The 25,026-nt window shown below is 52.5% G+C and overlaps 8 protein-coding genes across 8 annotated transcripts; all 8 read left to right on the top strand.

The window, feature by feature from the left end:
• The first annotated feature begins 134 nt into the window (after positions 1-134).
• Positions 135-2,179, top strand: K460DRAFT_349287 (APG6-domain-containing protein). Its single transcript, XM_040931419.1, has 2 exons — positions 135-332; positions 396-2,179. Exons 1-2 carry the CDS (start codon positions 221-223, stop codon positions 1,868-1,870), a joined length of 1,587 nt encoding a protein of 528 aa, XP_040783179.1. The 5' UTR covers positions 135-220; the 3' UTR covers positions 1,871-2,179.
• Positions 2,180-4,183: 2,004 nt separating this feature from the next.
• K460DRAFT_371820 (uncharacterized protein) lies at positions 4,184-6,425 on the top strand. Its single transcript, XM_040934431.1, has 2 exons — positions 4,184-4,912; positions 4,965-6,425. Exons 1-2 carry the CDS (start codon positions 4,631-4,633, stop codon positions 6,126-6,128), a joined length of 1,446 nt encoding a protein of 481 aa, XP_040783178.1. The 5' UTR covers positions 4,184-4,630; the 3' UTR covers positions 6,129-6,425.
• Positions 6,426-6,846: 421 nt separating this feature from the next.
• Positions 6,847-8,228, top strand: K460DRAFT_323489 (benzoquinone reductase). The gene is made up of 4 exons (XM_040930545.1): positions 6,847-7,209; positions 7,294-7,349; positions 7,402-7,742; positions 7,800-8,228. Exons 1-4 carry the CDS (start codon positions 7,153-7,155, stop codon positions 7,958-7,960), a joined length of 615 nt encoding a protein of 204 aa, XP_040783177.1. The 5' UTR covers positions 6,847-7,152; the 3' UTR covers positions 7,961-8,228.
• Positions 8,229-8,575: 347 nt separating this feature from the next.
• Positions 8,576-11,367, top strand: K460DRAFT_371818 (alpha/beta-hydrolase). Its single transcript, XM_040934430.1, has one exon. It carries the CDS (start codon positions 8,818-8,820, stop codon positions 11,194-11,196), a length of 2,379 nt encoding a protein of 792 aa, XP_040783176.1. The 5' UTR covers positions 8,576-8,817; the 3' UTR covers positions 11,197-11,367.
• Positions 11,368-12,652: 1,285 nt separating this feature from the next.
• K460DRAFT_349275 (uncharacterized protein) lies at positions 12,653-16,076 on the top strand. The gene is made up of 2 exons (XM_040931418.1): positions 12,653-13,542; positions 13,592-16,076. The coding sequence occupies exons 1-2, from the start codon at positions 12,871-12,873 to the stop codon at positions 15,857-15,859; spliced, it is 2,940 nt and encodes a 979-aa protein (XP_040783175.1). The 5' UTR covers positions 12,653-12,870; the 3' UTR covers positions 15,860-16,076.
• Positions 16,077-16,222: 146 nt separating this feature from the next.
• K460DRAFT_323480 (tubulin-domain-containing protein) lies at positions 16,223-18,311 on the top strand. Its single transcript, XM_040930544.1, has 8 exons — positions 16,223-16,421; positions 16,636-16,694; positions 16,754-16,904; positions 16,953-17,040; positions 17,090-17,161; positions 17,211-17,714; positions 17,776-17,968; positions 18,016-18,311. The coding sequence occupies exons 1-8, from the start codon at positions 16,410-16,412 to the stop codon at positions 18,290-18,292; spliced, it is 1,356 nt and encodes a 451-aa protein (XP_040783174.1). The 5' UTR covers positions 16,223-16,409; the 3' UTR covers positions 18,293-18,311.
• Positions 18,312-18,727: 416 nt separating this feature from the next.
• K460DRAFT_390101 (uncharacterized protein) lies at positions 18,728-20,671 on the top strand. Its single transcript, XM_040935766.1, has 5 exons — positions 18,728-18,955; positions 19,007-19,152; positions 19,207-19,334; positions 19,382-20,032; positions 20,086-20,671. Exons 1-5 carry the CDS (start codon positions 18,746-18,748, stop codon positions 20,247-20,249), a joined length of 1,299 nt encoding a protein of 432 aa, XP_040783173.1. The 5' UTR covers positions 18,728-18,745; the 3' UTR covers positions 20,250-20,671.
• A 911-nt stretch (positions 20,672-21,582) lies between these two features.
• Positions 21,583-24,702, top strand: K460DRAFT_296407 (aspartyl-tRNA synthetase-like protein; the record flags this gene model as incomplete). The annotated part of the gene is made up of 1 exon (XM_040929635.1): positions 21,583-24,702. The coding sequence occupies one exon, from the start codon at positions 21,583-21,585 to the stop codon at positions 24,700-24,702; it is 3,120 nt and encodes a 1,039-aa protein (XP_040783172.1).
• Positions 24,703-25,026: the final 324 nt, after the last annotated feature.

Genomic DNA, 25,026 nt, shown 5'->3' with positions numbered 1-25,026 from the left:
GTGTTTGGAGGCGCATGCGCAAGCCTGGGCACGAGCCGAACGCGAAAGATGGCTGGGACGCGCTTCTCCCCTAGTCTGATACCCATGCGACGGGAGCCCGTGCACACCTGCAGATGATCATCAACGGTGCACTACAGTACTCACTTGTCATTCCCTTTGGAAGCACGCTGAAAGTGATTCGACCTCTTCAGAAGCATGAGGAGACACTAACAGTAAAAATATGGCTAACGACAGAAAGCCACCTGGCCTGTACTGCCAGAAGTGCCGCACACCTATAGATGCCGATGCCTCCATCGACCAGCTCAACCCAGCAGCCTTCAAGCTTCTGACAGGTACACCGCTACCTCTTCCTTACCTACCCACATCTAAGACTCTCATACTAATCACAAACTTAGACTCTACCGTACCTGGCCAGCAACAAGCCTCGAAGAGCTCCCCCAACCGCCAGTCCCGCCCGACCTACCCCTCCTCACGCCAGGAAACCTACGAGCAGGCACTACAACATGCGCGGAATCCTACCTTCAAGCGCAGTGTGCCGTCTTCGCGATTTCAGCATAGCGCCCAAAATCCTGCTATGTCTTTTGTCAACGTACACATGTCCGAGTCGATGCTGGACCCGCCTTCTCCATCACAATCGCCAGTTCGTAGTCCAGACCGACAGGCACAAGCAGAAGACACACTACCAAGTGCAAATGAAACCACAAGGCGAGCAAGCATCACAGGCAGCTCAGGAACAGCGGGCGGGGCAAGCATGGCAGACGGCTTAGAAACAACAAACCGCATGTTCGAGATCCTCTCCGCGCGCTCAGACATCGACCACCCAATATGCGTCGAATGTACCGAGCTTCTCATAGACGGCTTGCAAAAGCGCCTTGGTGTGGCGACACGAGAGCGCGACGCATACGTAGACTATCTGCGCCGCGCCAACACCGACGTCCCCAGCACCGAGGAAGTAAAGGCCGCCGATGCAGCACTCAAAGCAGCAAAGAAAGCCGAAGCAACCGCTATCTCGAACCTCGAGAAACTTGAAGCGGAGAAAGCGGAGCTCGACGCACAGCTTACTACTTTAGAAGCTGAAGCTCGGCAGTTGGTCCAGGAAGAGAATGACTTCTGGGAAACTAGAAATGCTTTCAATTCTACTCTGACCTCATTCCAAAACGAACGAGACGCCCTCACAACGCGCCACGCGCATGATGCACACGTTCTTAACCAACTCCAGCGAAGAAGCGTATACAATGATACCTTTAACATAACACACGACAACCACTTTGCCACCATCAATGGTCTGCGTCTCGGCCGCTTACCATCCCCCTACGTTGACTGGCCCGAGATCAACGCTGCTTGGGGTCAAACATGCCTCTTGCTCGCCACGCTTGCGGAAAGGTTGGGATATAAGTTCCAGGGATTTGAGCTCTGTCCCATGGGCTCTACCTCGACAATCACGAGGTTGGAGGTGAAGGGTGGGAGTTCGGTGGGTGAGTCGCGGCAGAGTTCGATAACGGCCCCGAGTGTGTCGAGGCAGAGATTGGAGTTGTATTCTTCCGGCGACTTTCCCATCAATTTCGGATTCCTGCATAGGAAGTTCGATACAGCGATGGTAGCGTTCCTCGAATGTCTACGGCAGCTTGGCGAGTTTGTGGAGAACCAAGGCACGCAAGGTATTGGCGCTGGCTTTGGTGGGCCTGGCGGACCTGGCGTCAAAATGCCATATGAGATCCGCAAGGACAGGATCCACGATCAGAGTATCAAGCTAGCATTGAACAAAGAGGAGAGCTGGACCAAGGCGTGCAAGTATACCCTGACGTGCTGCAAGTATTTGCTCGCGCATGCAAATAATGTAGAGAGTAGTATGGGCGCAAGGAGGAGGTAGGATGACCCCGATAGTAGTAGGAGGATTGCGAGTTTATGATAGATAAGATACCCATTGATAGTTTGCTCAGTTGTTAGTTGCAATAACTGGCGCCTTGAATCGTCTCGCCATGCGTTGATCCTATACTGCAAACTTTTTATCGAGTTGAAGATTAGTAACATTGGAATAATATGTATGCCTGGCTCACCATGATACCCCCGTTGTAGGGAGATACTGAAGGAACGTGGGTAGCTGAACCTGCTTTTAACCTCATGCTTCAACTCGATAAGACTCGAAATTCTAATTCTAACAACAATGAGCCCTCGACTCCTTGTCACAATGCAGTATTCCTTGTCGATCAATGTCATACGGGGATCATGTTGCATGTGCAGGATACCGGAGACCATTTCTCGTGTGGTGTAAAATAACAGCACATTTCTGCGGCTGCAAATCGTAATGTACTTGACCCTTTTGACATTGGATTTGAAAGGATGTAATGCGATTGGGTAGCTAGGGGTATCGAACGAGCCAAAGCTTCCATGGTGTGTCACCGGAATAAACGGCTCGTTGTGAAGCAGCGTACCGAATCCATCGCTTGCGAGCGGTAATATCTGACGTTGCGACTATATCAACCGAATTTGAGGCGAGGCAAAGATGACCCGTCACCGGAACATCGTGTCATGCTCGTCTTGCGCCGCAAGATCTGTGCGTAGCGACACCGCCTCCGCGTCAGCTTCGTCAGAATACTGTAGCAAGCAGCTAACCGAAGTACCTCATAGAAATCAGCTAGCGACGCGAGCGAGGGGCAAAAGAGAAGGTCACGATGTTCTTTTAGTGGTGTTGGTCTAGCGCTGAGACGAGGTGAGGTGTACATGTCCCCGTGACTAGCGGCCGTGGCCGAACTGAGCGAACAACGAAAGGCGCTTTTGGTAAGGCGAGTAGAACCGCAGCAGTCAGAGAGGGCGAGGCCGAAGACCTAGTGGAAACGGCACGTCTTTCCCGTTGGCTGGCGTGAATATCTGCGTTTGGAGACTAGGGGATTTCCCACAAGGCAGGGTCCCAGATCTTTTTGCGGGGTAGCGCAATTTCTTAGCTCACGGAAACCGGGGAAAGAATTTTTGATTGCTCGGGAGAAGAGCGATTGGTGGGTGCTGAGAGACACAATCACTGTTATTGAATGAAACTCTGCTTGCTGGTGTGATTTATTTACCCGACATCTTGATCATCAGTGCCCTAGCAGCAACTATGACTGAAGCTGGCGGCTCGCATACGCAACATCCGCCGTTGGCAAGAAAGATGGCCTTGCTGTGACTCGATTCATGTCCTAAGCTAGAGTAGTTCCTACAACGACCGTATTGCTTGCTTATGGAGAAGTGAGGTTGCATAGCGGGGAAGTTTCGACGACTAACAGATTACCAAATCCGTCAACTCGTCGACGACGACAGTAAATACTAAGCCGGGTTTGTATGCAGAAAACAAGAGACTCGTGTCAGCAGGCGATTGCCACGCTTTGTGAAATCTCTGCAACTAGGTCCACTTCCAAGCGCTAGGTGCTGCTTTGTGATCAAACCATGGGGCGACTCCAGTGTGTAATGTTGACAGTGGTAAGCCTTTGCGGTTGAAAGAGCCGCAGAGGTTTGGATGTTTGCGTGGACCTCGTCCCTTGTGACCTCTATGACTTCAATTATGTACCTAGGTAGTTCACTGGCGTAGCGTCGAGGCTAGGTGCTTTTGCAAAGATGGATTTCTAGGAGGATAAAGGTCCCTGGAGCTACCTAGACTGCAGAAATGCGGTACGTAAAACAGCAGATGGCGACACTTGACGAGATCGAAGGTGTAAGAGGTCATGTCGATGGCGACAGTCGCAGTCGCAGTCGCAGCCGCAGCCGCTAGGAGATGCGGAGAAGGTGACAATTGCCTAAAGTTGCAAATGCACTGATACGCGCTGTGCAACCGGGTGCATACAGAAGGGGTCGAGCAAGCCACACGTTAGCATGGGCTCTACCGAGCATCGTGAGATGAGGTGCGAAGCGTCGACGAAGCTGGGCCAACTGGCAAGCGGCATGCGTCGGCGGCTAGGTTTGCAAAGGCGCCGACACGACAACGGAAGGAGCAAAGGCGCGCCAGCAGGAAGCGCTGGCCAGGCACGAGGATGGTGAAAGACAGTCGGACGGTCTCGTCAGAGAATTTCGATGTGTAAGAAGAACAGTTTCGGAGTTTAATGGGGGTAATGGAAACCAGCTTTCTGGTCACAAGGCCTGGCAAAGACGCTGCCACGTGACGGCGGAACCGTTGGTTTGACTCTGCCAAGGCCAATGTGACGTAAAATATGGAAAGCGCAACCCGGCCCTCCAACGCCTCCCCGTCGCGAAAGAGCACGCGTGCTACTGATTGCTACCAAAGCCATTGGTCTCTTTGGGTCATTCACTGCGACGCAATGATCCGCTTTGGCTCGGCTCCACCTTGCGCCCAGCCCCCGACTCGCTGGCGCTGCTGCATGAAGCTGGGGAAGCTTTTGACTCTTGACTAACAACCTACCACGGTGCTCTTTGTCCCAATTAAAATTCTGCAGTTCCGAGGCCAGAGACAGCTGTCGATTATAAGAGACCGTTCATCGCCCTCCCTCTCTCCGGCCTAGACCTTTACACTGACGTATCACATTCCACACTCACCTAGATAAACACAACACCTGCCCGCGTACCGAAGGGGTCAACACACTCTCTCCTCTTCCTGCTCGGCTCTGTACAGACATCAATCATCCTACTGTCGTCGATACACTCAATGAACATAAACGATTTCCCCTACGAAGTCCTTGCTAAGATCCTCGAGGAAGTCGCAAAGGCCAATATACGTGATGGTCCCACGTATACCTTCGGCCTCTCCCAGGCACCGTTGCCACTCCAGAGGGCCACTCTCCAACGCTATGTGAGGGGCCCGGTCCCCCCTGAGCTGCTCAAGTGGGACGCAACATCCGCCCTCCGTTCGGTGTGTTGGAAGTGGCACGAGTGGGCTTTGGAGCACTCGCTCAAAGATCTTTACATCCGCCGTTGGAAAGGCGGGGAGGTAAGCATGAACCACACTCTTCGCCAGTGAGCATGACGCTGACACAGTACAGAGATGGGCCGAACTCTCCAACAGGCGAGAGAGCTATCCCCTATACGAGCTCATCGACCGCCCGACCGGCACCGCCGTCTATCGCGATCCATTCGCCTCCCTCAAGCGCACCGTCAGCATCTGTAACGACTTCCCTGAGGTGGCTTGTAAGATCAAGCGCATGTGGGTGCATGGCTTTTACACTGCAGAGACTGATCGTCTCGTGTTCGAATCGCTCAAGAAGTGCAGCAACCTTACCTCGTTGTCGCTCCCTTGGACTACGATTAGGCACCTGGACGCAGAGTCGTGGCGGAGGGTGTTGGTGGGCAGCGGTAAGCCACTCGAGTCGCTGGAGCTACAATGCGTCGATCCAACGTCACAGCAAGCCGCGGACAAGGATAACCAGGTCGACCTTGAGCCTCTACAGTCCGTCAATTTCAGCCAGCTGCGACGGCTAAAGATCTTTGGGGATACCACCTTCATGCCTATCACCGACAGCGACCTCTTCGCTATTGCCCGCACTGCCACGCAGCTCGAAGAGTTCCATTTGACCTGCAACTCATCCATCACCATTGACGGAGTCATGGCTATCGTCAAGGCATCACACAAGACACTGCGGGTTCTTGAGCACAGCCCGCGGTCACAGGATGGCTTCTGGCACCCTCACCCCGGATCTCCGAGCGACTGTGAGCATCTGTGTGAGACGTTCCGAAACTGCCCCAAGCTAGAGACTCTCTCCATCTCGCTCCCGTCCGTATGCGCGGATATCTTCTCCAACGAGGACGTCAAGTTCGCTGGCGACCTGCAGGTACGCGCGCTCCATCTTTGCGAGCATGAGGACGGTCGGTCGACACAAGAAGCCACCGATGCTTTGCAGAAGTTGCTGCAGCAGGCTCGTCGTCTTATTCATCGACGTGCCGAAAGCGTCATCCCGCGAGAGCTCTACGTTGAGCTGTTCTTTGCGGACTGCATCTTTGAACCCGGCTTCAAGTCTGTCCACGGCGACTTTTCTCTGGCGCAGATCTCATCTGATGGACTCTGGCCGCAGAACGTGAGCTTCAGCGGCAAGGGACCCTACGGGAGCACGGGTCTGTACGAGAAGGAGGAGGAGGGTCCATTCCAGTGCATCGACGAGGACGGATTTCTAGCCGGCGTTCGCAGGAGGCTACACTCTATCCAGACTTGATCGTGGATCGATCGACGCAACGGCCGATTTCATTTCACCTGTACACTTGTTTTACGACTTCAGACTCACGAATTAACGGCCATATGCATGAGCGAAAGGCCTGGAGCCAAGAGATACCCAGGCAAATGCATTGAGGGGGAAAAGTATTTATGTTAAAAGGCATTGGAATTGCCTCAAAAAGCGGCTCAGTGGGCATTCATATGGGAATCAGTCTTCTTCTTCTGTAGTACCCCTTAGCAACATTCTAGCGTATCAAGTAGGCATCAATGCCAATATAATGATTAGTTATATCACCTTAAAGATGCACCACGCCCTCTGCTGCGATCGTAGAGGACCAACGAAGGGTAGCTGTGACGTTAGGGTCGTTCAGGCTATGATGCGATGATGGAAAGGTCTTGCGACGAGCGTTCTTCTCACTCCTCCCGCCTTGGCGATCTCTCAACCCCGCACCTGCAGGCGCCGTTGCTCAAAGAAGCAAAGTCAAGGCACAGGTGCGTGCTTACACACCGCGTGGTAAGCCTACCTCTATACCTCTCGGGACGACCCTCTTTCCACCTCCGTGCTTTGCAATTACGAGTTCAGAGGTCAGAGATGTGCTGATAAAACTGACGGAAAGGTGCCGCATGTACAAGGTCTATGCGCGGGGGGTCCTCCACAATTATGGTGATCTTTCCGTTGTATTTTCAATCCTTACCAACACTCATGTAATCAAGCAAAATGACGCTACTGCAGCCTCGTTCCGGATACGGTCGGATTGTAGGGGTTTAGCACCGCAAACATGGTTCCTTGTCTACAGCGCGTCTCAGGTCGATGCCGTTCCCAGTGTTATCATTGGACCTGTTTACAGATTTTTCGAGCTTGTCGCGCGGCATTATTTTAGGGTGATGATTAAGGCCGGTACTAGGTGCAATACATATAAGAGGGGGAAGCTGCCCCTCGACACCAGTAATAATAATAACAACAAGAACAGCTTCCACATCTACTCCTTTTTTTTTGAGCTGTTTGATAACCCAATTCCGTGAAAATGGCACCCAAGATCGCAATCGTCTATTACTCCATGTATGGCCACATCAAGCAGTTGGTATGTTCGTAAACTGGCGGTGGTTGGATTTCAATTCATCCGGTGCCCCGCTATCGCGAAGCTTTACTGACCACAGCCACACAGGCCGATGCTGAGTTGAAGGGTATCAAGGAGGCTGGCGGTGATGCTGAGCTCTTCCAGTACGTATATCTATCTCAATTGGCATCTACATCGATCTAACAAAAACCCTAGGGTCGCAGAGACTCTCTCAGACGATGTGCTAGCCAAGATGCATGCCCCGCCTAAGCCCACCGACATCACGGTCCTCAATGACCCTGCCCAGCTCGAATCCTTCGACGGCATCCTGTTTGGCATCCCAACCCGCTACGGAAATTTCCCGGCCCAAATTAAAACTTTTTGGGACAAGTCTGGCAAGCAGTGGCAGTCAGGCTCCTTCTGGGGCAAGTATGCTGGCTTGTTCATCTCTACGGGTACGGTCGGTGGTGGACAGGAGACCACTGCTATCTCCTCCATGTCGACATTGGTACATCATGGATTCATTTATGTACCTTTGGGATACAAGAATACTTTCGGTAAGCTCGACGCTTCCTAACGTGGAAAAGGAGAGTAGAGTGGCTAACAGAACCTAGCCGACCTCGCCAACCTTGACGAAGTCCATGGTGGTTCTCCCTGGGGCGCAGGCACCCTTTCCGCAGGCGATGGCTCGCGTCAGCCCTCTGCTCTCGAGCTCCGCGTTGCGACTGCGCAGGGCAAGGCATTCTACGAGACGGTTGCCAAGGCTCACCCATGACTAGATGATAGTCATGTAGTGGAGAAGCAGAATGCAGTAGAAACAACAACACAAAACCAAACACAGAATGGGACGACAGGTGCTAACGGAACCACAACGAACACTACTGCTCCATCATCGCAACTTCAACAGAAGAAGGACAAAGATGGTGAGGGCCCTTGCGGGTTGCCAGCGAAGTGCGAGATTATGTAGAGTCAATTAGACATGAATAAATGAACAAATGCTTCCGCAGCTTTGATCTCTTGTTTGGGGCATGCACAGATGAACCCTTCAGTAACCGCGGTTTAGTTGCACGTAGTCATGGCTCGCTTGCGTGAAGTGGTCACATGTTGAGCAAAATGCGCGTTCTTGTCTTTGCTTATCGCTCAATGAAAAGAGGCGTTGCTTTTGGCGTGCGCGTGTTCCGCGGCTCTCGCTCCGAGGACGTGAGCATAGGATTCCCACCTCAAGGGTCCTCAGCCATTCCCACTTAGGAATGTGCTACGAATGATGCGTCTGCTCAAACTCCTGTTAACCGAGAACCTGGAGATGTGGTTGAGATGCACGATGCTGTTAAAGATTGCTGATTTGCTGCAATCCACTAGTCTACTGTACACTGCTAGCCGATATCAACCTCTGACGTAATTTGCGACCCTGAACCAAGCTGGCGCGTTGATCGTTCAGCCACGCGCGTGGAGACTTTGGTTAATACAAAACCATATGTCGTGTCCGAACTTGATCCTTGCATCTCATCTTCTTGTTTCACAGGGTGTTTGTGACAGAATCACTTGAAATCGTCAACCTACGCAGGCGCACCACCACGCATGGCATTTTCCACAGCATTATTGTTACACTGAAGGCTTCTTTGCGATTTCAACATGGCCACTGTTACTACTACTGCCGCTGTCAATCACCGAATCGATCAGCAATATGCCCAAGAGGGCGACAAAAGCAAATCTAAAACTCAAGCAGCAATCGAGTTCGCGCAACAAGCTGAGCGCCTTGGACAATATACCCCAACTCAGGAAAGCGATGCGACCGGCTCCACACAGGCAATAGAAGCCCATTTTGTTACTGCGCAAGACGCCGTGATTCAGACGGCGGACGGTGGCCGACTTCCTGCTGTCCCTATCGAAGAAGCGACCAAGCTTAATGAGCTGAGAGACATTTTGGATGACCGAGATCCCTCGCAGAAAGAGCCTGTGGAAGCGAACATCCGCGAAGCAAAGGATGGCACTATCCACGGCCTCCTTCCAAAAGAGGATGAACAAAACGGAGAAGGAAAATCGGATGCACCATTAACAGACACAAAAGCCCCATGGAAAACGAACCCCCTGTTTCCCCCACTCCCCATGTACGGACCGCCAACCCTGGGGAGAAGAGTTCACTGTTGGATGTTCCGAGTATCTTCCGGCATCCTCTCCTTTTTGTTCCTCCTTGTCATCATACTGGGTGCTGCATTCACGTCATTGCCGGGCATGGTGGAGCACTTGTGGCTACGATTAACCTTTCGGAATCCTGAAAAGAGGCGTCCTTTCTATGAAGAGGAAAATCGACGAAAGCGGGCGAGAAGATTAGAGGAAAGAGCTTGGAAGAAACAGCGCGCGACTCAGTCAGACGGGAAGTTGGAAGTCGACGAAGAGGGCGAACAGGCGGAGGAATTTCTGCCTCTGGAAGGGGGCCCTGATCCGCTCAAGTGCGATGTGCGCTACTACGCACGTCGGGTCGGGCTTGATTGTGAAATATTTGACGTTCAGACTGAGGACGGCTTCATCATCGAGCTGTGGCACCTATATAACCCGCGTGAATACAAACGCACCAAGGATAATCAGCGGGAACCACATTCGCCCGAAATATTCCCCGACAATAGCTCGTCCGATGGCGTTGCAGGTTCGCAACACGCAACGGGTGAGAAGAAGTACCCTGTGCTCATGATTCATGGCCTGTTACAATCGGCAGGTGCATACTGCACCAACGATGATGACAGCCTAGCTTTCTTCCTCGCAAAGAGTGGTTACGACGTATGGCTAGGTAATAATCGTTGTGGGTTTAACCCGCGGCATATCATGTTGCAATATGGCGATCCGAGATTATGGGTTTGGAACATAAGACAAATGGGTGTCCTAGACCTTCCAGCTCTCATATCGCGTGTGCTCTCAGAGACAGGCTTCGAGAAGCTAGGGCTCATTGCACACAGTCAAGGCACGACACAATCACTAGTCGCGCTTGCGAAAGAGCAAAGACCCGAAATTGGCGACAAGATCTCCGTCTTCTGTGCATTGGCACCAGCAGCGTACGCAGGCCGGCTCATTGGAAAAGCGCAGTTCAAGTTCATGCAAGTGATTAGTCCTGCAATGTTTCGGACTGTATTCGGCATCCATGCCTTCATTCCTTTCATGATGATGATGCATTCTCTTCTTCCGGGTGGCTTTTATGGCTCTATGGGATATCGTGTGTTTGCCTTCCTCTTCAACTGGACCGATGAGCGCTGGGAGCGAGATCTTAGAGATCGCATGTTTCAATTCGCACCCGTATACGTCAGCGCAGAAAGCATGAGATGGTGGCTCGGACGAGAGTGTTTCGCGAAGCAGAAATGTATACTCGCTACGCGTGAAGAGAAGACAATGGAGGATAAGGAGGATGAAGAGGAGGATTATAAGGCTACCCGCTCTCAGTCTGAGGAGGAATCTGATGATGACGAAGATGAAAGGGAAAAATCTAGAGATACCCTACCTGGACTCAACACACTCGACAGAAATAAGCATGGCCTACAAACAACAGACAGCAACCGTGCCCGCTTCGCATGGTACGGCCCTCATACACCGCCGTTTGCATTCTGGGTCTGTGGGGCCGATGACCTTGTCGATGGCCGCCGTCTTCTCCGTCGCTTCGAGCGCAATCGCGAGCCCTTCGTTGACGTCGTACACTCTAAGATTATAGAAGGCTACGAGCACCTAGACGTTATATGGGCTATGGATGCTATCGAGAAGGTCGGAAAGGAGGTCAGGGAAGTTCTGTGGAGAACTGCACCGGACGAGGCCAGAAAGGTGTGTCGAACACCTAGAGGGTGCGAAGACATCAATGAGTTTTACCAACGGAGAGGCGAAAAGAGAGAGAGTGCAACTAGAGAGGTCGATGTCACAGCAGGTGAGTGGAGCGAGAAGGGGAAGGAGCAAGTTGAGGGTGGTGCGGGAGAAGGTGATAGAGATTTGGAAAAAGAGATGAAGGAGACCCAGAGGAATGTGCTTGAAGAGTAAGACCAGAAGGGTGTATTAGAGGTTGATTGATTTGGGTTTGCATATAAACTCAGCTAGATCGTGGGGACCATGAGTTTTTCCTACAGCATACGTTATATACCCTTGAATTCTCGATGGCTAGACTAGAACGGATAGTACAAACAGCCTAATACATAGACTATCATAAACCCTCTTCCCATTTTGGTTCTATGCGTAGTCTATTGCATGGTCTGTCAATGATTAACGATGCACATAAACATGGTCTGTCTGCTTTGAAACGAGCGCTCATTGGAGGAGAAAACTAGTGATGGAGCATAGCATTGCCATGCTTTTTCAGGTTAGAAGAGCTGAAGTTGAGTTGCGATGACGGGTTGCTATCAGGATCAAATTGAAAAACACGAGGAATGACACAATGCGAAGGATCTGACCCACATCGAATCAGGATAGAATCGATTGTGCGGACTTTTCGAATGCGGCTGCTCTCCACAGCTACGCTCCACAGCTGCTCGGAGAGCCTATCGCTTAACAACTGAGCTCGATCGAGTGCAGGAGGACACGTCTTCGTCGCGGGTCCATCATGTGAAGATGAAGTCGGTGGAATGTGTGCGCGTCGAGTATGTCGAGTGCCCAAGGGCCCCAGCCAAACTACACGGGGACGTCCGTCACAGACACATGATCTGGGTGATCTTTGGAGAGAAAAATGGAGACGATGAGATCCGGCGGAGACCCTAGAGATGAGAAACGATACTGTGCCAGAGTCTGATGATGCAGCGATCTTAGAGGGACCCCCACGACGCGACTCAGGTGCAGACTTGGAGCCGCAGGGTCAGGGGGCGTTTAGTGGGACCGCCACGCACATTATGGCCGTGTTTGAAACACCTTGGGATGGATAACAGCGGTGGTGCTACCGAAAGGAGACTTGACTTCAGCACGAGGAGGTGAGGTGCATTATCAGAACCGCCAAATATCAGTGTCGCGGGCTTTGTTGAATCGCCCAAAATAGATGTGTGAAACTTCTGTACCTGCAGCCGATGACGTACCTCGCGACAATTTCCGACGAGAAAAGCGAACAACTCGCGGCGACCAGACGCAACGCGCCGGGCCCCATAACGCTACCCGTCTGTCTCTTATCGCCAATGCGCCAATTGGGCCAAGGGCGGTACAGACGAAGAAACCTCAAGGTTGTACTAGATTTGTTCCCAACAACTTCGGTAAGGTGAGACCCACTCCAGTCGGTGTTTGCCATTCACGTCAATCGCGATCCAACCTGCCCTTTCAACGACCCAGTTTTCTTTGGTCTCCGACTGGCGACAAGCAAAAGCGACCGTCTTGTTGAAATGAAAATCCCAGATCGGCGTCATCCCCAAAGTGATCCCTGGACACACGCTGCTCCTGATATGTAGGCCCGGACCGCGCGAAGCACTTGTGCCACTATTCACTCTTATCATCATACTGAATTCTTTACACTGTTCTCCATCCCCCCCCCCCGGCACTCTCGAAGCACTCTTGCTATCACTCGCTTTCAAAGAGTCTTCGGGTGAATCTTCCACTGTCGGACCGACGTCATCTCCCGGTTAGCTCGTAGACCCTCAGTTTTCAACCAGAACCAGCCAAACGTTACGCGCAACCCATTGAAAGCCCTCCATACACGACTTGTACTTCCAAACTTAGTCATTGAGTGTTATTCACTCAACCATGACTACGCCAGTGGGCGACCGGCCTGAGCCGACATACAACATGGATAGCCAAACGCACGCCAACCGCCAACGATCTTCCGATGATGACGGCACTTTTGTTGGAGAGCCATTGAGTCCACAGCACTCAAACAGACAAGAGATCCCAGGACCACGTCCGAACAACAGGTCACGATCAGGCACGCATCTCACCGTCGACACTGCGCACGACATGGCCGCGATGAAGTCTATGCAGTCACCGTCCCAGACACGCGAGCAAGCAAGCAGGCTGAACGACGACCTCGCCCTGCTCCAGATAGAACAGGAGCTTAATGACCAATACGACAACCTCCAACGAGGTCATTCTGTTAATCGCTCCATGACCCGGGTGCGATCTCGCCGCGAAGACCCCATAGACGAGTTCGATGCCGCTACGAACCCATTGCACGAACAAGCGGCTCGCTACCTACCACCCGAGAACCCCAGTACAAGCTTCTCCAAGTTTTTCAAGAAGATCCACAACTCGTCATGGGTAGTTAGGTACTTCACGTACATCACACCCATGGCCCTTCTGATTCTCATTCCCTTACTCGTTGGCGCGTTAGCATTTCCTAATGCCAATGTGGGAGGTGTGAGACTAGTCTGGTTTTCTGTCTGGCTGATGATTGTATGGTTGACGCTGTGGGCCGGAAGGGTGAGTTATTCCTGCTCTCATTTCTGTTATGACTACTAACGCGTACAAGCTCCTCGCTAAGATGCTTCCCTGGCCAATTGGCCTCATCGCAAGTCTGTTCACGAATAATGCTAAGAAGTGGAGAGATATGGGCAAGCAACTTGAGATGCCAGCTGCATTATTCTTTTGGTGGCTGGCGATCGAAGTCTCCTTCCTGCCAACGATGACAAACCACAACGTCAATCACGGCGACAAAAGCACTCAACCCTGGCAAAAGACGATGAACAAAGTATTAGTGACTTTCTTCGTCGGTTCTATACTAAACTTTGTAGAAAAGATCATCATTCAGCTCATCGCGATCAGCTTCCATCTCCGAACGTATCAGGACAGGATAGAGTTGAACAAGTTTCAAATTGGTAGTCTCGCAAAGCTGTACAAGTACTCCAAGGAAATGATTGCCATGGAAGACTCCGAGTTCGAGCAGGACGAAGCCACTGGAGGACCATCCGGCGCACGTACTCCAGGAAAGATGGTGACAGATGCACAAAAGAACATCAAAGTGGGCTTCAACAAGTTTGGAGATCTTGCTGGAAAGGTGGCGGGAGACTTTACTGGCCGTCAAGTTACGTCGAGCGGCCATCCCAACCAGGTTGTCCTCCAACTTATTGGCACTACCAGTGGCGCTCAGGTCCTTGCCCGTCGTTTGTACCGGACCTTTGCCCGTATTGAGACCGAGACGATTCACTCAGACGACTTGAAAAATGCCTTTGAGAGCGACGAGGAAGCCGATGCAGCATTCTCTATGTTCGACAAGGATATGAACGGAGATATCTCCATGGAAGAGCTGGAGGCCGTCTGTGTGGAAATCGGACGAGAACGCAAATCTATTACCGCATCACTCAAGGACCTTGACTCTGTGGTTAGCAAGCTCGACGATGTTTTCATGTTCATTGTACTCATCATCACGATTATTGTTTTCATAACCCTCATCTCGACCTCCGCTGCCGGTGTCCTCACCTCGGCTGGTTCGACGCTTCTGGCTCTGTCATGGCTGTTCGCTGCGACTGCGCAGGAATTCCTACAGTCCGTCATTTTCGTCTTTGTCAAGCACCCTTACGATGTTGGTGACCGTGTCATGGTCTATGGCAACACTGGTGACTTGGGCAAGGGTGATGATTACTTTGTGAAGGAGATCGCCCTGTTCTATACGGAGTTCAAGAAGATGCAAGGACACATCGTTCAAGCACCGAACAGCTATTTGAATACGCTGTTCATTCTCAACCACAGACGCTCTGGAGCCCTCGCCGAAGCTGTACCTATCATCATCAAGTTCGGTACGACGCTGGAGCAGATTGAGCAACTTCGCGAAACCCTGATGGGTTTTGTCACCGCAGAGAAACGCGAGTACCAGACCAACATTTTGACGGAGCTGCGAGCAGTACAGGAGGTCCATTGGCTCGAAATGAACGTTGTCTTCTTCTACAAATCTAATTGGCAGAACGAATTGCTGCGTCTACAGCGTCGCAACAAATTTATCTGCGCTCTCACCATGGCCCTACAAGACTGCGGTATTGAGGGACCACGTATGCGCTACCCTGGACAGAAGGAGTCATTCCCGGTATATCTTCAAAACCTTCAGAATCCTGCTACGCCTGGTACAGGAATCAATGGGTCGCCTGACAACCCATCTGGCAACCTTAGGAACCAACAATCGCAGGACGAGCCTTTCGTGGCCCCCTTGGACGGCACTACAGATGCTCCTCAAAATGGCAGCGTACCTGGACGCCGCGCGTCTATTCTTCGTCAACCCGGTCGCCCTCGTGGAGAGTCACTGGCCGCCATGGGCCGACGCGTTGACTTTTCGCTGGGCATGAAGTCGATGGGATTAAACGACCCAACTGGAGACGTTCTTGATGACCGTGAGAATGAGTCTCGAGCCAGGGCCACGGTAGTGAGGATTACCTCTCCATCTCGCTCACAAGACCGCGCACGAGAGTCCCACGACAGCGGACGTTCCACCTCAATTCAACGTGTAGGCACGAATGCTAGCTCAACAGTGAAGGAGCGTACCCACAGGAACCGCTTCTTCAGTCGTGGTCGTCACGCTGACGAGGAGGCCGGTATGGCGGATATTCCTGAGGCTGAAACTCCTCCTGCAAGCAAGAAGCTGGACCCTCGCACGGGTCTGATTAGTCCGCGAGCTGTAAGGATGAGCACCGATGAGTCGAGGTTGCCCCAGTCTTCTGGCGCGCTCCCGGACACAGCAGACTCGGAGAGGCCCTTCAATCATCCGCCTCGCGCGCAAACAGACAACTACGAGATGCGAAGACTCCTTTGACCTTCAAGTCACGCGTAAAGATTCATATGTTAATTGTTCATAATGTAGAGCGAATTGGACACAGAGAGGCGTATCGATGAGCGGCAATTTGCAAGTTTCGCATGATAGCAGTCCGACGGCAGTGCGCCATGGTCCCTGCTTGTATTTATTGAAGTTCCAGCTTCGGAAGAGGCTAAGATAGATTGACGAAACGCAATTGAACTAGGTATACTTGAAGAAATTTCGACTGCGTGCCAGTGACTAGCCCAGACCTGTACGCTTGGTTGGAAAAAGGCGACAGCGTAGTTCACTGTGGTAGATCTAAAGTCAGGCCGTCCGGATGGCGGGGAAGATTGCGCGAAGCCGCTGTCGCGCCGTGGTCGACCCTGTTCAATTGGGAAGGCACGCTAGACAATCGCGTAAACAATGGCCCCTGCCGCGACCCCACCAAACTAACACCAACATAGCGGCCCTCACCGCAAGTTGCACCAGGGCCCTCCTAATCCAACACTCAAGCTACAACTCCGACGCTTCTTCTCCAGTCTGTTTGATACAGCGAACATCATCCACCATGCGAGGAGAGGTACGTGTCCCTACATTGCCGGCTCTGTGTTGCAGCCAGTTTCCCACTGAGACCCCGATTCCCCTCACCTACCGTGCCGTGCCGCACATGAGACGAGAACACTCTCGGAGCATACCTGAGGGTTGAGGGAGGCATGGGCTGCAGAAACTGGATTCTTGTACAGAGAAGGGTGCTGGAACTCACTAGCAATCATTGCTAACAGAGAGCTGCATAGATCTGCCACCTCCACATCGGCCAGGCTGGTACGCAGCTTGGTAACAGCGCTTGGGAGCTGTACGTTTCCCTCCTCAAACGCGACTCACGAAGCCTACCAACTAACACGACAACCTCAGATACCTCCTTGAGCACGGCCTCAAGGCTGATGGCCGCCCTGATCCGGATGCGAAGGAGCTTAACGAGGGCGGATCTTTCGAGACCTTCTTCACCGAGACCGGCAACGGCAAATACGTCCCTCGCTCCATCTTTGTCGATTTAGACCCATCCGTATGTGGCAAGCACACGATTACAACGGTTCAACGCTGATTGAAACAGCCCATTGACGAGATCCGAACCGGAACCTATCGCCAATTGTTCCACCCCGAGCTGTTGATCAGCGGCAAGGAGGATGCTGCCAACAACTGTGCGTGTCAGGAAGCTACAAGAGCGTTTAGAGTTACTGATGGGAGCAGATGCACGTGGTCACTACACCATTGGCAAGGAGATGGTCGACAGTGTCATCGATAGGATTCGTCGCGTCGCAGGTGAGCAGTTTTCGCGTGCTCGGTAGAGTCGGATGGCTAATGCAGACAGACAACTGCTCCTCGCTTCAGGGTTTCCTCATCTTCCACTCGTTCGGTGGTGGTACAGGGTCCGGTTTCGGTGCCCTCCTCCTCGAGCGCCTCTCGACGGACTACGGCAAGAAGTGCAAGCTCGAATTCGCTGTGTACCCTGCTCCTCGCGTCTCTACCTCTGTTGTGGAGCCCTACAACGCTGTTCTCTCGACTCACAGCACTATTGAGAATGCGGACTGCACTTTCCTGGTAGACAACGAAGCCGTCTACGATATCTGCCGTCGTAGCTTGGACATCCCCCGTCCCAACTATGAGCATCTGAACCGCTTGATTGCTCAGGTTGTCAGCTCGATCACCTCCAGCTTGCGTTTCGATGGTGCCCTCAATGTTGATCTGAACGAGTTTCAGACTAACCTCGTGCCCTACCCGCGCATCCATTATCCCCTCATCAGCTACGCTCCTGTCATCTCGGCCAAGAAGAGCTCCCACGAGAGCTTCAAGGTCAGCGACCTCACATTCCAGTGTATGTCTTCTACCTCTCATTGTCTTACAATTGTCACTAAACACAACGCTAACCTGCTCAGGCTTCGAGCCCAATAACCAGATGGTTGTTTGCGACCCGCGCAATGGAAAGTACATGGCTGTTGCCCTTTTGTACCGTGGAGACATTGTCCCTCGTGACTGCAGTGTTGCCGCTGGGCAACTCAAGGCCAAGTCCTCCTTCAACCTGGTTGAATGGTGCCCAACTGGCTTCAAGCTTGGAATCAACTATACCAAGTATGCTCGTAAAATCTTGTTATTGCTTCATCGCTAACCTCTATCAGGCCCATCAGCGTCCCCGGGAGCGAGCTCGCGGCTGTCGACCGAAGCGTCGCTATGCTCAGCAATACCACCGCTATCTCCGAAGCCTGGTCTCGTCTCGACCACAAGTTCGATCTCATGTACTCCAAGCGCGCTTTCGTTCATTGGTACGTTGGCGAGGGTATGGAGGAGGGAGAGTTCTCCGAGGCTCGTGAAGATTTGGCAGCTTTGGAGAAGGACTACGAGGAGGTTGCCAGCGATTCTCTCGATGACGAGGGTATTGAAGAGGGCGAGTACTAAGCGTCATATCCTCAACCACCCGGCAGATTGGACACTGCGTTGGACTCGATATGGTGAGTGGGCACACGGATGTGCGTTTGAAGTTAGACTAGCCACATACGTACGTGTCAAACTGTCAATATGTTCCAGTAGTACAAGTTTGTGTATGTTGTAATAGTCACTTGAATTGACGATTCCGTTGAAGTCTGTATAGCCAAATACAATGTTGTTACAGAGGTGTCGTGCTGATTCTATTTGATTTGCTGTGCGTGACTGCATCTATGGCTAGCTTGAAGAAATTCTGTTGACTCGCAGCTCTGCTGGTCCTGGTAAGGGTTGCGAGCGGGTACCTTCGAACAGAACCGACGGCACATCACGTCATGCCAGAACGAGGATGGCGCAGCGCGAGCTTCATCATTGCTCGAGCTGCTTCCCCGCAACCGTTTCTTGAGCTCTACACTGCGCAACTTTAACATGTTCAGTCTACCACGAATCTCACTGCCGTCGTTCCTACACGCGGGAAACGGTACTCATCCTACGGTCGACCTACCTTCTGTGGAGGTGCACGACATTGAAACCGCGGCGGAGAAGCGGCCGCGCACGCTCAAACATCTCATCAAAGCGAACCATGCAAATTATTCCATCATTTATCACAACCTGCGTTTTCACAATCATACACCACACGTATGCCGCTCCATTGCCTTGTAGGCTGTAGCTGCTAAGCTTGTGCCCTAGATTCTAGGATCGGCGTATTTGCTTGGAGGCACGGCAGAGCATCTGAATGAAATATATGAAAAGGTGGCCGAGGAGCTGGAGCCGTGGCATGATGCCCCCGGTGAGATTACAAAGGACGACTGGAGAGATTTTCTAGGGAAACGAGAGTAAGTAGATGAGTCGTAAGAAAACCGTCAAGGTATGTTGCTAAGTCGTAGCAGGTACCAACGAGCGTTCATCGACTTCTTCGAAGACCAGCTGGTGAGCAAGAAATATGACCTCAAGGATCTTCTCGATGAATTCTTGTTCGGGGGCAAAGAGCCGTTGATCAATGGCTTGATCTCAGGACGTAAGTGCACCATTCGCGCATATAGTACCATGACCAATACCAAGCAGTCGCACATCCTCTCATCCACCTCGGATACGCCTACGAACTCCAATCCCGTTCTGTCGCCATTGAAGCGCTAGCCCTCGGCTCCTGCTTCTACAACCCCCTCCATAAATACATCGACGACCCGAAATACACAAAACCCAGCCCTCACCGCGCGACGGAAGACGAGACGGACTTGCACGATCTTCTGGACAAAGTTCGTGAGGATAAGCGATTTGATGGCTTGTACGATCATCGGAGCGGCGACATCTCCAAAGTGCTGGAAGAGCGCGAGGAAGCGTTTCTCGAATATTGGAATGCGTGGGAGATAGTCAGTCCGAAAGCTCAATTCCACGCCGCACAAGCGACTGCTTTGGGGCTGTTACTGGGCACGCCAGCACCAGAGAAGGGATCCAAGTTCGATTTCTTCTTTGTACATGTGCTGACCTCGAGCCATGCGATTCGCATCTTGTTTCCGTTGGTACCAGCAAAGTTCCATGTGAGCCTGCTGCGTCAATGGTGGCTCTTCGCTCTCGCCGTGTTTATTGCACAAATGCGACCTCGGGTGGATTTCAGCAGACCAATGCACGCATCTGATGGCAAGGGGAAGAACTGGAAGTATGTTGTGCACAAGGCGCTTGATGGGCCACATGCGAATGACGCGCATTATGTGAAAGGTATGGGTTTTGCACTCATTGTTGGGCTGATGTCATGGACTAATGAAGTGTAGCATTGAGGGCTATGAAGGTGGCTGATGACACGTGGCAGAAGCCGGACGAGAAGTCAAGCTATTGGCTTGATGGGGCCATTAAATTTGCGGATGAGTTTGAGGGTTGGGGAGGGTTTGGTTCGGAGGAGGAAGAGGAGAGTATGGGATATCCCGAAAAGCAATAGTGAGCGTAAAGGAAGGCAAAGATACTGTTCAGCAGGTTTTACAGCCCTAGTTCCCTGATGCGAAATGTCTTGCAACTGTGAAACCGACAAGTTACTTGAAAGTGAGCATTGTTTCTATTTGCGACGTAGAGGCAGGCCCTTCAGGCCATTGATAGGTGGATCTGGCACGAGTTATGGGCGGCAAATTGCGCATTATTCAGGCACGAAAGCAGATGTGACGCAGCTATGAGCGAGTAGTAGGTGGTTTAGGGGGTGTTGATCGTGCGCTCCAGAATGCGGTCTCGACAGGTCAATGCACCATGTCTAATTTGCCATGGACAAGTGGCAAACGCCCATGCTGTGTGCAAATGCCATGTTTGGGCTTTTTTGGAAATCTTGGAAACGCCGCGTGCAACTACAGCTAGGAATATATGCATGTGCTCATAATTGGATTTTGCTAGAGGTCTTGCTTGGTCAGTCGAGACTCGGCCACACGTCGCCATGATTCACCTCCTATAGTCTCTCTCCTGTGCGAGGTAAGCCCTTGGATGCATGACTGAGCCCTCTACACGCCAGCCTTTCCCATGACGGGCTGGGCAAAGCTTGACGGCACTTGGCCGGGGTATGGATGTAATCGTCCGCTCGTCTTCAAAGGGAAAGACTAGGGTTACGCAAGCGGTTGGGCTGGGGATGGGTCAGCAACGAAGCGCCATTCAACCCAGTTTCAAAGCAGTGCGAATGCGAAATGCGATGCGGGCGCATGCACACCGATTGGGCTTTTCCCCTTGGGCTTGACTTGAGACCAAAAGGGACCAAAGGGTCAAGAGGGGCCCCGCTGCTGCTCGCTGAAGATTGCGGTGATGGACTCGATTGTCTAGATACTACAGTAGCCCCTCCTCCCACTCGGTGTCCGCGGCCTCTCTCTCTCTCTCTCACACACACGCTTCTGGTCCACCAAGTTGAATCGCATCGCTCGCAAGCCGCCTGACGTCAAGGGACGTGACAGCACGCCCATCTTCACAAGCTCTCTACTGCGCTAAATCTGCTCTTGAAACGCTTCCGGGCAAGAGCCAAATCGGGCGGCCAGCCTGTTGCTGCAGCTGGGAATTTAAGCGTCACGTCATACCTTCACCAACGAGGGCAGCCGGCATTCGCGCCGTTTTCCGGTCCGCTCCATACTTGACCCCAAGCTGCTCCCGCTTCTCCAAACCTACACACAATTCTGCTTTCCTTTTTCAGAAATTCCTTCTCTCCCTTTACCTACGCAGTACCCGCCTGCGTCTGCTTGCCCCCCCACTGCGCCTGGTAGTCTAGCCACACGCACCAGGGCACAGCTCTCGCTCCAACCGCTACAATGGGATCTCTAAAGAAAGCCCTAAACAAGGTCAAGACGGGCCTTCACAGCACCCCCGGCTCCGACGACGAGCGCGTCAAGTCTCCTGTTGCGGCAAATGGTAGGGTACCGTCGCCTGGCGCCGCCCCGCGCACTTCCGGTGTCTTTGGACGGAAAGCCAGCGGCGAGTACAAGCGCAGCGATGCCGTCTCCCCCACGGGCAGCAGGACCAGCATCGATGCTCCGCGCAATTCTTTGAGCGGCCTACTTCACCTCCGCACCGACAGCCCCAATCGCTCTTCCACCAAAGTGAGCACCGGTCACCAGCGCTCCGGTTCGCTCTCGACCCATAGTCCCATTCGAGCAGTCAAGGAAAAGCTGCATATCGGCGACAACTCCTCAAGCGATGACAACCTCCCCCTCAACCGCGAGGGCGAACCCATGTCCAAGAACCAGTTGCGTAAACATGAGAAACAGGCGCAGCAGGAAGAGCGCCACAAGCAGAACCTAGAAAAGGACAAAGAGCTAGAGCGGAGGAGGAAAGAGATGGAAGAGCAAGCCAACAACGAGTTGACACCAGAGCAAAAGGCAAAGTACGGCGTTACCCACCCCAATGCGTATGCGGGTGTGTGGAACCCTCAGCCGCGCCACAGGATTCAAGACTTCTCGGCCAAAGACGTCGGCAAGGAGGTTACCTTCCGTGCCCGCATTCACCACCTGCGGAAGATGAGTTCCAAGTTTGTCTTCTTCATGTTCCGCCAACAGCTCGCTACCATCCAAGGTGTCTTGTTGGAGCACGCCGACATCTCAAAGTACATGCTCTATTGGGCAGAGCATCTTGATGCCGAAACTGTTGTGCTTGTCAAGGGTATCCTACAAGAGCCCAAGGCCAAGCAAGGCGAGGTCATCGGAGCCACTATCCACGACGTCGAGATTTCCGTCCATGCACTGCACGTTGAAGCGGCTGTGACTGAACATCTACCATTCAATGTCAACGAAGCTGAAGTTTCTCGGGCCGAAGTGGACGCTGAGATCGCGAGGGAAGATCACAAGGAGGGGCACAACCGCGTCAGGATCACGGACCGAACGCGTCTCAGTAACCGCGTCATCGACCTGCGGTCAACTGCCTCGCAGGGCATTTTCCGTATTCAGTCTGGCATCTGCAACCTCTTCCGCACGCAGCTCGACTCGGAAGGTTTCATTGAGATTCACACTCCCAAGCTACAGGGCGGTGCCACTGAGTCCGGAGCCAGCGTCTTCAAGATAGACTACTTCGGTCGCGGTGCCTTCCTTGCACAGAGTCCTCAGTTGGCTAAGCAGATGGCCATCTCAGCAGATTTCGGAAAGGTGTATGAGATTGGTGCCGTCTTCCGTGCCGAGAACAGCAACACTTATCGGCACTTGACCGAGTACACTGGTCTCGATTTGGAGATGCAGATCGACGAGCATTACCACGAAGTTCTTCGTGTTCTTGACCGAACGTTCAAGGCCATCTTCAAGGGCATCTACGAACGATACCGCCCTGAGATTGAAATCATCAAAAAGCATTTCCCCCACGAGGATCTGGTATGGCTGGACCAAACCCCTATTCTTCCATTCGCCGAGGCCGTGCGAATGTTGAACGAGTCTGGCTGGAGAGACGACAACGGAAACCCGCTCGACGAGAACGAGGATCTAGGTACTCGAGACGAGGTGCAACTAGGCCGTGTCATCAAGCAGAAACTCGGAACAGACTATTACATTCTCGACAAATTCCCCACCAATGCTCGTCCTTTCTACGCAATGCCGGATCCGAACAATCCCAATGTTACCAACTCGTTCGATATCTTCTGCCGAGGTCAAGAGATTCTTAGTGGTGGTCAGCGTATTCACGACGCCGACATGCTGCTCGATAAGATGCACAAGCTTAAGATCGACCCCAGCTCAATGGAAGACTACATTCAAGGCTTTCAGTGGGGGGCTCCGCCTCACGGTGGCGGCGGTATCGGCTTGGAGCGCATTCTCATGCTGATGATGAGCCTTGGAAATATTCGACATGCCTCCATGTTCCCTCGCGATCCGAAGAGTTTGCCTGAGAAGCCAATCATAAAGCAGTTGCGCCACCCGGAAGCGTCCACCATGCACCCCCCTTGGGAGGGACAAGATCGAGTCTTGGCCAAGATGGACTTACAGCCTATCGAGAAGCTCATTGCGAATTACGGAGATGCTACAAATACCTCCTGGTTGGAGCCTCGCACTGAAATCTGGCGGGACGACAATACTGGTGCGGCAGTCGGTTTCGTGCCCGTAGATGGCTACGCCATTACCGTTGGCGATCCCCTCTGCCACGAGTCTCAATACTTGAAGACAATGACAGCCTATCTTAAATACATCAAGAAGGAGCGCAATCTTAAGCCGCTGTGGCTTCTCGTAGGTGGTGCTGTGGAGGAGGTGTTGGCTACCAAATTCAACTGGCGGACGTTTTCTGTCACGGGCGAGCAGCGTGTGGATCCAGTGCACAACCCCGCCGAGAAGGATGGAGATGTTCAACGCAAAATCCGACACGCAGAGAAGGAGGGCGTAAAGATTACAGACTATGCACTTGGCTCTCCGCCACCTGCAGACGTCAAGCAGAAGGTCGATGCGCGTGTAGAGGACTGGTTGAAGGGCCGCAAAGGCAAGCAGGTGCATCTGACCAACATTCACCCCTGGCAAGACGAGGAGCATCGCCAGTACCACATCTCATACACGCCGGATGGCGTCATTTGTGGTTTTGTCGCCATGGCGCAGCTTTCACCCAGTCACGGCTGGCAAGTAAAGTACTCGCTCGACTTTCCCAATGCGCCTTCGGGCTCCATCGAGCATATCGTTACACACGCGCTTAAGCAGGTTGGCAGCACTGGTGCTACCACAGTCACGTTCGGTGGCGGTGCGAGCTCGAAGTTTACTCCTGGACACAATGTCAAGGGCACACGTGTCAAGGTGCTTAGCCGTGCCTACCACGCTATTGCTTCGGAGTTGAAGCTCACCAACAAGACGGAGTTCCGCGAGAAACTGGGTGCAATTGATGATCCAAGCTATATCTGCTACCCGCCACATGGGCTGGGCCCGTTGGCAGTCAAGGCCATCTTGAACTTCTTCTCTGACGACGATGATAACTAGCTAGATGACGAGACATGAGTGGCGATGTGCTACAGACATGATACCCGGCGTTGTGCCGTGGAGTGACCAAGAGTTTTGCCTGTTGACTCACTCCCTTTTCCTTTGAACGAAGTGACGAGGTGGACTAGGCGGACGTTTCTTTTGTTTAGTTTTAGATAGCCTTTTGGTTCCCTAATCTAATACCCTTTTACTAGTTGCCTGTCTTCCATGATGATCAAAATCCATCCATTACTGGTGAGTCTATAACATAGAAATCACACACATACACTACCCGGATACAAACGCCAAGTCAGCAGCAGCCGATGGCGCTGTGGACGATGCGGG

The sequence above is a fragment of the Cucurbitaria berberidis genome, assembly GCF_010015615.1.
Source record: "Cucurbitaria berberidis CBS 394.84 unplaced genomic scaffold K460scaffold_7, whole genome shotgun sequence".
NCBI lineage: Eukaryota > Fungi > Ascomycota > Dothideomycetes > Pleosporales > Cucurbitariaceae > Cucurbitaria > Cucurbitaria berberidis.
Note: the sequence above shows the minus strand (reverse complement) of the source record. Positions and strands in the feature narration are given on the sequence as shown.

What these genes read in the sequence shown, in the direction of transcription:
- K460DRAFT_349287 (XM_040931419.1), top strand. Translation starts at nt 221, where the DNA reads ATGGCTAACGACAGAAAGCCACCTGGCCTGTACTGCCAGAAGTGCCGC. An exon ending in AGCCTTCAAGCTTCTGACAG is followed by an intron (nt 333 to 395) that starts GTACACCGCTAC and finishes TCACAAACTTAG; the next exon opens with ACTCTACCGTACCTGGCCAG.
- K460DRAFT_371820 (XM_040934431.1), top strand. Translation starts at nt 4,631, where the DNA reads ATGAACATAAACGATTTCCCCTACGAAGTCCTTGCTAAGATCCTCGAG. An exon ending in GCCGTTGGAAAGGCGGGGAG is followed by an intron (nt 4,913 to 4,964) that starts GTAAGCATGAAC and finishes GACACAGTACAG; the next exon opens with AGATGGGCCGAACTCTCCAA.
- K460DRAFT_323489 (XM_040930545.1), top strand. Translation starts at nt 7,153, where the DNA reads ATGGCACCCAAGATCGCAATCGTCTATTACTCCATGTATGGCCACATC. An exon ending in ATGGCCACATCAAGCAGTTG is followed by an intron (nt 7,210 to 7,293) that starts GTATGTTCGTAA and finishes ACAGCCACACAG; the next exon opens with GCCGATGCTGAGTTGAAGGG. An exon ending in GGGATACAAGAATACTTTCG is followed by an intron (nt 7,743 to 7,799) that starts GTAAGCTCGACG and finishes AACAGAACCTAG; the next exon opens with CCGACCTCGCCAACCTTGAC.
- K460DRAFT_371818 (XM_040934430.1), top strand. Translation starts at nt 8,818, where the DNA reads ATGGCCACTGTTACTACTACTGCCGCTGTCAATCACCGAATCGATCAG.
- K460DRAFT_349275 (XM_040931418.1), top strand. Translation starts at nt 12,871, where the DNA reads ATGACTACGCCAGTGGGCGACCGGCCTGAGCCGACATACAACATGGAT. An exon ending in TGACGCTGTGGGCCGGAAGG is followed by an intron (nt 13,543 to 13,591) that starts GTGAGTTATTCC and finishes AACGCGTACAAG; the next exon opens with CTCCTCGCTAAGATGCTTCC.
- K460DRAFT_323480 (XM_040930544.1), top strand. An exon ending in GGAGGATGCTGCCAACAACT is followed by an intron (nt 17,041 to 17,089) that starts GTGCGTGTCAGG and finishes TGATGGGAGCAG; the next exon opens with ATGCACGTGGTCACTACACC. An exon ending in CAGCGACCTCACATTCCAGT is followed by an intron (nt 17,715 to 17,775) that starts GTATGTCTTCTA and finishes TAACCTGCTCAG; the next exon opens with GCTTCGAGCCCAATAACCAG.
- K460DRAFT_390101 (XM_040935766.1), top strand. Translation starts at nt 18,746, where the DNA reads ATGTTCAGTCTACCACGAATCTCACTGCCGTCGTTCCTACACGCGGGA. An exon ending in CAATGGCTTGATCTCAGGAC is followed by an intron (nt 19,335 to 19,381) that starts GTAAGTGCACCA and finishes AATACCAAGCAG; the next exon opens with TCGCACATCCTCTCATCCAC. An exon ending in TGACGCGCATTATGTGAAAG is followed by an intron (nt 20,033 to 20,085) that starts GTATGGGTTTTG and finishes AATGAAGTGTAG; the next exon opens with CATTGAGGGCTATGAAGGTG.